This window comes from Parasteatoda tepidariorum, chromosome 1, assembly GCF_982258835.1.
Source record: "Parasteatoda tepidariorum strain Cologne lab strain chromosome 1, Ptep-v5.0, whole genome shotgun sequence".
In the NCBI taxonomy this organism is placed as follows: Eukaryota; Metazoa; Arthropoda; class Arachnida; order Araneae; family Theridiidae; genus Parasteatoda; species Parasteatoda tepidariorum.
In genome coordinates, this window is record NC_141755.1 from 98343213 (window position 1) to 98355048 (window position 11836).

Below are 11836 nucleotides of genomic sequence, written 5' to 3' on the forward strand. Positions count from 1 at the left end.
AACAATAAAAAAGTTATTTATAAAATTTTCCCTAATATTTCATTTCAAAGTTCGTATTGTAAATAATTAAAAAAGAAAGTATTCATTAGAAGGGGAAATAAAAATAATTGTTCCAAAAATCAGGAATAATCATAGGGGTATAGAAAACCATTTCCTTATTTTCGCCAAAAATTGAAAGAGATCACAAATTACCAAAAACGCACTAATGTAATATTTGAAAGGTCCCAAAGTAAAAAAAAAAAAAAGTTTTTTTAAGTCTGTCTAAAGAATTTTTGTAATATTTTTATAAGTGTGTGGCAACACCTATTCCAAATCTAATAAAATTGGAAGAACTTTCTCGAGTCGAAGCATTCGAAGTGGGTAAAAATAGAAAAGGACACTAAATGGTTCTTTCGATTTTACTTTTGCTAAAACCAATTATGTCAAATACACAATTAATTTTCATTAGGGGACACAAAAACGTACTTTCTCTGGAATAAACATAAGTTTTTTTCGAATCTTTAATCTCAAAATATGAGAGGGTATTTTTTAAAGGTTCCATAAATTAGTTAGGATATCAAAATTTTAACTCTTTATCACACTTTTTTGCATTTCTAATCACACCTTCGGAAGTTTAAAAGTGAATCAAAATTATAAAATTCTTTCGTACAAAGATAAATCCATGCAAAAAAAATTTTTTTTAATAATTAATTAATATTTTTTATAATTTTATATAATAATAGTCGAAAAAGATGTGAATTATAAAGAATACAAATTTTTAAATCATTAATAGGAATGTAATTTTTTATAGCACAATACAAAATGAGAAAGAAATCGATCGAATAGCTCCTCAGAGGAGTTCAAATTTTAAATGTAAAATTTTTTTTTTTAAAATTTCAACAAATCAGAAACTATTTATCTGATTTTGTTGAAGTTTAAGTTATTATAAGTAATGAAAATTATCGCCCAGAACTATTTTCCAGTTTTAAAACTGTAAAAAAATCTCTGAAATATTAAAGGGAAAAAAAGTATTCTTTCCTTTAGATAACGGTCGAATATATATATATATATATATATATATATATATATATATATATATATATATATATATATATATATATATATATTCGGAGTTTACGGCGATCAGTGTTCAACTCCATAGCCTTGTAATTTCAAACCCAACCCAGAAGGCAAGGGAACTGTTGGATGAAGTATTTTATTTTATTTTGTAGCCACCGTTGAACAGCCGTCTCAACTTTTGGGTTTACGACTTCTAATGATCAACTGCGTAGCCTTGTAATTTTGAACCCAATCCAGAAGACAAGGGAACTCCTGGATCAAGTATTGGGAGAAATTTTGCTTTCGTGGTGGACTTTTTGATTGAACTAACCCGGCTTTGTGTTACATGGAGAGGAAGACCACGAGAACCTCCCAAAGTTGAGGATATTTCACGTCAGCACTGTGGTCGGTGCAACCCGGATGCGGATTCGTGTTTACCAGTTATTGGTGGGATTCGAACCCGGTTTACCTCATTGGAAGGCGAACGCTCTATCCCTTGAGCCATCACGGAATTGGAAGAAATTAGCCCTCATGGAGAACTTTTTGATTTAATTAACCCGCAAATAGCGTTACACGGAAAGAAAAACCACAATTCACCCGCGGCTAGTGGATTCTAATCCATGACCCATCGGTCACTAAGAATATTTTAAGTCAGCACTGCAGTCGGTCCGAGCCGGAAGCAGAATTCGTATCAAGCAGCCACCGCTAGGTTTCGAACCTGGATAATATCATCGGGATACGAAAGTTCTATCCCCTGCAGCTACCATGAAACTTAAAAAAACTTAATTGATACTTAGATTAAGAAGACGAAGGACATCCTTTGCGCGTGTTTTTCCTGTTTGGAGCCACTATTCTTTCAAAGTTAAAAATCTTCTTTCAAAGTCACTATTCTTTCAAAGTTAAAAATCTTCTTTCAAAGTGAGTTAGAAGTAGGGCAGCTGAATCGTTGTGACCAGAATTTTAAGGGGGCCTATTTTCTTAAAGGGGCAACAGTAATGGTACATTTTGACCCTAGCAAAGGTTTTCAACGATGCTCTTCAATTTAAGCATAATTTCGTTTCAATACAGATTTACAAATGTTCAATGCGCAAGAAAAAAAAAACTCATTCTGAATAACTTTTAATTTAATGATCAGATTTCCACGTAAAAGAACTCAATTTTAATGGTTCGGAAGGGTGATAGGGAAGTGCAGACGATATTTTAAGTTACAGAATCAGACACGAAAACGTACTTTCTCTGGATAAACATAACCTTACATTTTTGACTGTCAAATTATCAGTTAGCCGCAATCTGGGAAATGCGGTCCCCATATTTTGGTCAGGAGAGCATTTCATGGCCTTTTTACTTTTGGCGTATTTCACCATATCTTGGGAATTTTTTAAGTGAATTAAAAAAAATTTACTCGCAATTATAAAATTCTTTTATACAAAGTTAAGTCATGCAAAAAATATTTTTAATTTTTTTTTGTTATATTATATAATAACAGTGGAAACCATTTCGGATCATAAAGTCTACAAATTTTTACATCATTTTAATGAAGGAAGTACAAAATTTGAAAGAAATCGATCGAATAGTTCCTGAGAAATCGAATTTATTTTTGGCATCAATACAGATAATTAAGAAACGAAACGAATATCACTTTATTTATTTCTTAATCCTCTATGTTTAAAAAGCAAATATCAGATGTGGGATAACATCGAAAACTATTTAACTTTCTCTTTTTTGCATCTTTTAAAAATTTCCAGTCCAGCTTATAGTTGTAAAAAAGTTGCCTACTCTTGATGCATAGTTTTAAAAAAATGGGTGATTGTTCGTAGCAAAAGAAGACGAGGTAAATGTGTTCGTTTCATCGTTTAGCCTTTAATTTAATTAAGAGCAGCACCACTCGAATCAATTAGAAAAATACAAACCCGCTGAAGAAGTATATGCAGAATCGTAGTAACATGAATTTATTAGGGCGAATAGTATTTTTATTTTTTTCTACTTGCAAAATTATAAGTAAGTTTCAGAAATACTTACAGCAAAACTAATTACACTCTTTTAAACTAAATTCTTTTACTACAATTTTCACATGAACTTCGTTCTTAATATTTTGAGAAAAAGATTTGCCATGTTTCAAATGTTAAAATACGAAGGTGAAAAATTCCTCTTTTTTTTCCATTAACTTCATTTAAAAAATTTTAAAAGCAGTTAAAAGAAATAATTCGTATTATTTTAATTCCTAAAATATTTTCTCCTAAACTGGTTGAGATTAATTTGAAATCTGATAAAATTATCAAGAAATATAAACAAAAAATGAAAAACTAGTAAAAACGAAAAATATTGTTTTCATTTTTTTTTATTTAGTTTTAATTAATGTATGGATTTATGATAATTATATCCTATATGAGTTCATAGATATTTTATATTTTTATAACTTCATTGAAAATACCGATCATAAAAACAATATTTTTTCAGCAAAATATTTGTGATTTTTTTATTAGATTTAAATAAACTACCGAAAATAAAGTTGAGAACAATTTTTTCATTACATTTTTCAAAATTTCCATAAGTTAAGATTGATCAGTGTCTAATGATAAAAGGACCCATATTTTTCAACCAATTGTAACCAATGGTAGGGGCTTTGTGGCATCTGAAATATTTTCACAATTCGACGAAATTTACTTAGCCATTCGGCATATTTATCAAAATTCATTTTCGCTGGTTTTATTTCGAAAACACAAATGTATTATACATTTATTTGACTTTTTTGCTGAAAAAGAAATGCATAAGTATCGTTTTAGGTATTTATTTCAGAATTCTTATATCGTTTTCAACGTATCTAATCCCCTCCTTGTCATTGAAAAGCTCATTTGTCAATCACTCGCAAGGAGCTTTTATTTCCCAATACCAGAAATTGAGAGATACCAATCTTTCATGAAAATGAAGTATTCTAAAGGTGGTTAACAGTTTGGTTAGTTTTTTTTGGTGAAAGTTTGCACGAGGTTAAAAAAAATAGCTTTTGCACTTTAATTATATACTAGATAAACTTATCCTAATTTTTAAAACCTTAAAAATTTTCTGTGACTGAAAGAATGAGTAGACAGTACAAAGTTTAATGTTTAACTTTTGGAAGTACCATACCTTTTGTTATAACTTTATATTAAGATAAAAACCTTCATCACTGTTTAAAAAAATTATTTTGCTGAGTTTGCTTTTCATTGGCAATAACTAAAAAATTATCTGATGCAACATTGTGATGCATTTCACATTTCTGGAAAAACGATTAGAGATAATTCAAATATAAGAATGTTATTGATATGGTTATTGTTTTTTTAGTTATTTTATGTCGAAATTGATAATATGCGTCACTTTAGCGAAAACTATTACGTCGCATTGTGGAACAAAAATCATTTTTCGTGGTCAAAAATTAAAAAAAAAAAGTTAAAAGAAAAAAAAAACTCAATATGGTTTTTTGTAGTAAAATGTCCAAGGAATATGACGGTGCATTTTTTTTTTTTTTGGTTTATTAATGGAAATAGCAATTAAATGGAAACAAAGTCAAAATAAAAAAATTAAATTTTTCAGTTAAATATTATTAATGTGATAAATACTTATAGTGAATAAAAAATATTAAAACTATGCGTGATTTATAAATAAATGTATTTCCAAGATATATATGAATTCATTATTTTATATAAATACTATTGAAACCAGAGCCATTTCCCTATTTCTGCACTGTACAATGAAATTGTAACTTTAGGGTGGTCTATAAAAAAAGCCTTACGTTGCCGAGGCAAGAAAAAAAATGTGTACATTTGTTTGGTATATATACTCAAGAACTAAAAAAAAATTATCTGCGAATATTTGCAAATTTGGCTGATATATCGATTTTTATAGTTCGTGTCATTTTTATAGAAATGATAAAATTAATGAAAAAATTTTAAAAATAAACTTCGTGCTATAACATTTTTAAAATTTTTTATATCCAGCAAAATAGATTCATTGTTTTTTTTAAATTTGATAATCGAATTTGTAATTAACAATCTTAAATATTTTGATTCAATTTATTTAGTTTAAATTTGTTTTGATAAATATTTGCGATTTTACATCCATTACTTTATTTATTAAAATTATTAACCACAAATTTGTAATCAAAGATCTCAAAAACTACTAGTAAATAATTTTTATGTATTTATTTACAATTTTTTCAATAATCATCCGTCATTTTGTTTTTTTGAAATTTTGACTGCATATTTGAAATCAGCGACCCAAAAAACCTATAGGTGATCAATTTTTAGAACATTGAAGTTAATTTTCTAATTTTGGCTGCATTTTTCTGATTTTGTCCCACTGTGCGTCACGGTGAGTCTGTAAATCTGGATGTATAAAGAAATGCGTGCAAATTGACAAATAATTGACACAACTTGAAATTCATGTTTACAAAAATTGACATAACTCGAAATTCGTCTTTACGGAAATGAATACAGCTCAAAATGCATGTCTAAAATAATTAATACAGTTAAAAAGTGTTGACGAAAACAAACACAGCTACGTCACAGTGAGTTTGTAAATCTGGATGCAGCTCGAAATGAGTGCTTACGATAATGGACAAATCCCAAAGTGTATGTTTACGAAATGGACACAGCTCAAATGCATGCTTACAAAAATAGACGCAGCTTAAAATTCATGTTTACGAAAATGGAAATAGCTCGAAACAGGTGCTCACGAAAATGAACATAGCTCGAAATCCATGCTCACGAAAAAGAAAAAAAACCTGACCTGAAATGCTTGTTTACCAAAATGAACACAGCCCAAAATTCATGTTCAAAATGTATGTTTTAAATGGCGAACACACTCGAAATACGTGTTTACGAAATTGAACATAGCTCAAAATGCGGGTTTAAGAAAATAGACACAGATCAAAATGCAGGCTTAAAATAATGGACACAGGTCGAGATGCTTGCTTGCGGAAATAGAACGGATTTCAAAAGGCATGTTAAAATAATGGACATGGCTCGAAATGCTTACTTACAAAAACTGAACACAGCTCAAAATATATGTTTACAAAAGCAAACATAGCTCGAAATGCATGTTCGCGAAAACGAGTATGGCTTAAAATGTGTGTTTACAAATATAGACACAGCTTAAAATACATAATTAAAATAATGGACGCAGCTTAAAATATTGTGCTTGCGAAAAGGGATATATCTATTTAGAAAAATTGATATAGTATTTGATTGCGTTTTTTTAAACTTCTCTGATGAGTTTTGTTTATTTTTTAAAGAATAAACTCATGAATACAAATAAATTTTTAAAGTGATATCATCTATTTGTATTGAATTCATCTTATATTGTAATTCACACGGGATATTTTATTTATTAGTCTCTTTTTAAAATACTTTAAAAAAATCCACAGTTGTTCTAACAAAGATGCCACGGATGCTTTAAGTTTGTAATAGTGTTATTAAAATTAAGTTGCATTAATTAAGAATTTTAAAACTCACTTTATTTTTTTGAGTTCTGACCACGAAGACATCGCCTAAAAAGTTACACATGGAATATACCACCTAGACCCTGAATTCAGGTACTTCTCTCAATAATGATTATGCAAGGAAAAGTGGGTACGTATTTCCTCGTTTAACATTTAAAAAATAGGTTGAAAACTGAAAAAGCCCATTTTTTAGTGTCACCTTTCGAACAGATTTAAAACCACAACCGACGATTAACGGGGGAATGCAGCCATACACCCTCATGTCTGTAAATGCAATTTATTTGTGTCTGATTATTTCTTGCATGATTTTGTATACATATATATTCAAAGAAAGGTAAGGAATTTGTAATTTACTAAGTCTCATGAACTGCGCATTAACTACAAGCATATAAGATTTATAATATAATATATAATTGCAAAGAAAACAAGAAAAATATTAAAAAAAGTGGGAAATATATTTTATAAGTTATTAAATTTAAGGAAATTCGAAATTAAATAAAATAAGGGAATATTATAAGGAAAAAATATAGTCTTTTCATCAGCTCGCACGATTATATCAATAACAAAAATAGCGCTTTCTAAAACGGTATTAACGGTACAAAACAAAAATAATAACATACAAGACCATATGATGCGAAAAGGCAGAATAAATGCCATGTACTTGCAAAAAGAATTTTAAAATATTTTTCGTCGCTAAGTTGCCAAAAAGCAAAATATGCATTTTACGCGTACATGGAGGATGGTGGGATAAATTTTTTAAGCGCATTCATACTCTAGTTAAAAACCGCATTTGAGTTGTTTGTTACTTTGGATTGGCCCGAAAACTGAATTTGCGTAAAGTAATAATAATGTATTTATGTAAGTGTGGATACATAAATATTGAGTCAGATTGTTTTCTAAATTGGAACATGAGAGAGTTGTCTCCAACTAAAACTCGATCTGACTCAAAAATGGCTCTAAACTGGGCAAAGCGAGATTGAAAAACGTTGTTTACAGAAAAAGACATTAAAAGTTAACCTGTTTCACTTTTCTATTCAATTGAACTCATCTGTTGTCGTTTTTGAGATCATGTTTCTTTAAAAATGCATGCTGTGAAATTCTGGGAAAATCATTGAGGCCATCTTTTGAAAAATTTGGAATTGTGTGTTCTTTTTTACAACTGATTATCCTTCTTTAAATTGATTTTGCAAATTGCTTACATCAGAAATTCTTTATAAAACCTGGAGAAAATGGGGAAATCCTCTACAAGGACTTAACCACCATTAATATAATTTTTTCTGTAGCTGTCGATTGATTTTGAAGGAGTTATAAAAATATACAGATTCAAATAAAATTTATTTATAACTATCCTAAAATTCTTTCGGCCGGACAGTTAGATTTCTTATGAGACTGAGTTCTCTTTAGCCATCGTCAAATTAAAGTGAGGAAAAGAGAAATATTTTCCCTTGACTGAAAAAAATTTTTTTTACATTTTTCATGCATTAGCGGAAGCTTTGATATAAAAATTATACAAAATCAAGGCATTTACATTTTGCGTTTATATTATACCAAATAAAAAAAAAACGTGAACAAAGTCAGTAAAAACAAGATTATTAAGTGTTATTTTAAAGTATTTTCCCCGTTATTTTTTGTGTATAGGAGATATCTGAAAAATCATGAGAATTTTTAAAAAAACTGAAACAAAAAGAAAGTGAAAAAATAAAAGTACAGAAGTGGGCATACTATAGTTTCGGTTCACTATACCTTCCACGGTGAATACCAAATGACAGTAGAAAAGTAAAAAAGACAAACACGGGCAAAGTGATATACCTAGAAAAGACAAAAGAATAAACTTGAACAACATGATAAACCTCTTCTTTTGCCTCCAAAACTTGCTTTTCTGTCCCTACTGGTTATACCACTGTTGTACAGGTTAGTCTCTTTACTTTTCTACTGTCATTTGGTGTTTCGTTCTGTTTAAGAAATTAGTTAAACTCACCGATTGTAGAAACGACTGTGCCAACGAAGTAGAAAGCTCCCGAATAGTCCCATCGTGCTCTCTTGTGTATGATGCCGGCAGCAGAAGCATTTCCGTATTCCCACAGAAGCATTTCTATGTCCTCCATGTCCACAGTATCGTTGTACTTGGCCATGAACTTCCTGTACACCTCCCAGTACTTGCGTCGATCTTTCACTTCTTGCTCCTCTTCCAACCACTGGAAGAGGGCCGCACCCCCCGCCATGTATCCCAACATCACAATCCCCAACAACAGAAATCGAGTGTTGTCTTCGTGCAAGCGCAACGCGCGACAGCAACCTCCCTCTCTTCTCCTCCTGCTCATAAAGAGTTCTTTCTGAGATTGACCACTCCGGATGACCACTCTATTTTTTATAAGTCCATCAGTGAAGACTATAACAATGCACTCAGGATGCAACGAACGGCTTTGCTAGGTCAAAATGGTTTCTTTACCATCTTGAACCACTTTCTTTTCCTGTCTCAACAGGTTTTCTTTAGACACGAATTTTCTTCCCTATTTTGCCCCCTTTCTAAATTATCCTCCTATTGGACTCTTTATTTCTCTCAATTGATCTAAATTATCCTCCTATTGGACACTTTATTTCTCTCAATTTGTCTAAATTATCCTCCTATTGGACTCCTTATTTCTCTCAATTGATCTAAATTATCCTCCTACTGAACTCTTTATTTCTCTCAATTTGTCTAAATTATACTCCTACTCTACTCTTTATTTCACCCAATTTTTCCAAATTATTCTCTATTTAGCAGTAATTTTCTATTAGCTTTCTTTTATGCATATATCTATACACATAAATTACTTTTTTGTTAAAATATAATATTTCTGACACCAAGTTATTAGTTGAAAAGAAACCACTTTCGTCTGCTATCTTTGTTTGAACAAACATTAATATTTTGATTTGGGCTCCCTTTTTCAACTGGCTATATTTCTAAACAGTTTCGTCAGCAAAACCACCAACAAAAGGTGGTTATTACCAGTAATTTGCTGAATCAATTTTAATACTTATCATCAATATATAATTTGATTCTTTGGTAACTATTTGTAATGAATAGATTCACTTCAAAAGTGAGTAATATATTTCTCATAGAATTTGAAATACTAAGAACGAACGTTATGAATCTAAGCCTAGTTTTGTAGAAAATTCTTTGACTAATTGTATCTCTATATTCAATTTGCTAATCACTAATGTAATCTATGTAGCGAATTAAAAATATGTATTCTTAGAACAATACTTTTCAGCTTGAAGGTTGCATCAGTAGATGTTTTCCAAAATGTTCATACATTCAATTTTTTAAGTTTCCGGACGAGAAACTATTTTACTTTAGGCATTTGTAAATACTTCAAAATATTGCATCATTTTTTTCAATATGCAAAATAACCGATTTCTGTCTGTACAAAAAAAGCGTTTTCGTTCTTCGAGAAATGCTGAATCTAGGGTCTAATCATGTTTTCAGAATAATTGTGATTGATAAATATATTTTCTTCAGAAACATCAGAATTTACAAAATATACTCAAATATCAAAGTCGGCTGAAGGCAGCGAAAGCAAACTACCATCTATTTTTGCTTTAAATATTTTCTTTTTTAAGCTCGTTGCTATTTGTACAAAGTCTAAATATTCTGACAGCGAAAGGATTTTTTCGAAAATAAAAACACTGTTTTTAACTTTTTAAATTCTTTTCGTTCTTCCAGCAGCTCGAAATGAAATACCACCATTTTTCTTCACTTCAAATGAATATCATTCTTCTAATTAATATTTTTTTAAATCGTAAAATAATTCTTGCCAGCAAAAGAAAAAACAATGCTACTATGTTGCCTTTCTAGTGTTACTAAATGCACAGTTAAATTTTTTTAAATTCTTTTAAAATGAGGTCGAACTAACTCTCGTCCACTGACAAAATATTGCATCAGTGTTATTTTTTATTTTTATTTTCTATTTAATTAAAAATGGCACCAATGATATGCCACGGACTGATCAGCGAGTAAAAGTAAGAAATCCAGAAACCCATCTAAAAATGTTCCAGAATGTCCCAGTATATTTTCATACTGTAAACAATATTCCAACTAAATTCTCTCATCTCTGTTCTAAATGATAACAAATGAAACTTACTGCGAATCTTTCTAGAATATTTCCAAACAAAATTTATTGTGGCTGAGAGAAAATTCCTCTGATGGAAATGATATCCGATGTTGTTGTGACATCATTGCTTCACGTCCACGTGCAGCAGCCATTCTGTGAGAGGAATGATGCTGAAGATCCTCTTCCACAGTTGGCGCATCGTTATGCCAGCATTGCTATTCAGACAGGCCGCCGCCTCACTATCGACCAATGAAAACGCCTCTTTTTATTCTTTTTAGGGTGGACATTCCTCGCAAAACTCTTTCCGCAGCTGATCGGCATTTAAAAAAAAAATGAAGCATCCTTTCTGTGCATCTCAAACATGGTGAGGGATGAAGTCACGTGGGAGGGATGTTGTGTTGAGTGTGGTCACCATGGAAACGCTCTTGCCCATCTTTTTCCCCGACGCACCTGTTACCCCTCCCCGTCTCTGAAGAGACTTCGCTTTTCCAGGGATGGGAAGTTTCTTCGAAACTTTTCGTTCGAAAGAAAAACATTCTCACGTTCCCGAAAATCGAAAGATAGGCTCAATGAATTCTTTCAAAACTCTCCCTTCTTTCTTCTCCTTTCCTTTTTTTTTTCATCACCTTTTTTTGTCAAAAATTATGAATTTCTTTTTGTTACGTTCAAACTGTCGGTTAAAAATTTTGACTAAAATAATTTGGCAAATGTATGTTGCATAAGAATTATTTAAATACATTATTTAAAAAACAAAACAGGTAAGAAAAAAATGTTTATTTTTTTAAAAAAAATTTCCAACATATTTCAATAACTTTTTTTATTATTTTATTTTATCTCGTACAAAATAATAACTCTCAGTTTTTTTAATTTTTTTTATAATTCATCATCATCATCAACATAGTTGGACAGCCCAATGTGGGCCAATGCCTTCCTCTGAAAGCTCTCAATGCCTTCCTAATACCTTCCGATTTATCTTTGATCTCCAATTCTTTTCATTAATTGTAAGAAAATCAGACTCCGCCGAGTCAGCCCATCTCAACCGCAGCCTTCCCTGATTTCTCGTTCTAGTGTGTTTAAAAAGCAGCATCTTTTTTTTATCGTATTGTCATCACTCATTCGAATTCATTCTATTTACTTTTATGTCTTTGATAACATCAGGTTGCTTATAAATCTTGCACAGTTCGAAGTTAAATCTCCTTCTCCAGTTATTGTTTTCATTTACACGGTTACC

The 11836-nt window shown here is 30.6% G+C and overlaps 1 protein-coding gene across 1 annotated transcript in view; it reads right to left on the reverse strand.

Annotated features, from left to right (window-relative positions):
• LOC107454059 (potassium channel subfamily K member 13) overlaps positions 1-10767 on the reverse strand; it is a 79231-nt gene extending 68464 nt beyond the window's left edge. Inside the window, exon 1 of the mRNA XM_016071111.4 lies at positions 8490-10767. Coding sequence (XP_015926597.2) covers positions 8490-8832 — 343 coding nt within the window. The 5' untranslated portion in view covers positions 8833-10767. The remainder of the gene's footprint in view (positions 1-8489) is intronic.
• Positions 10768-11836: the final 1069 nt, after the last annotated feature.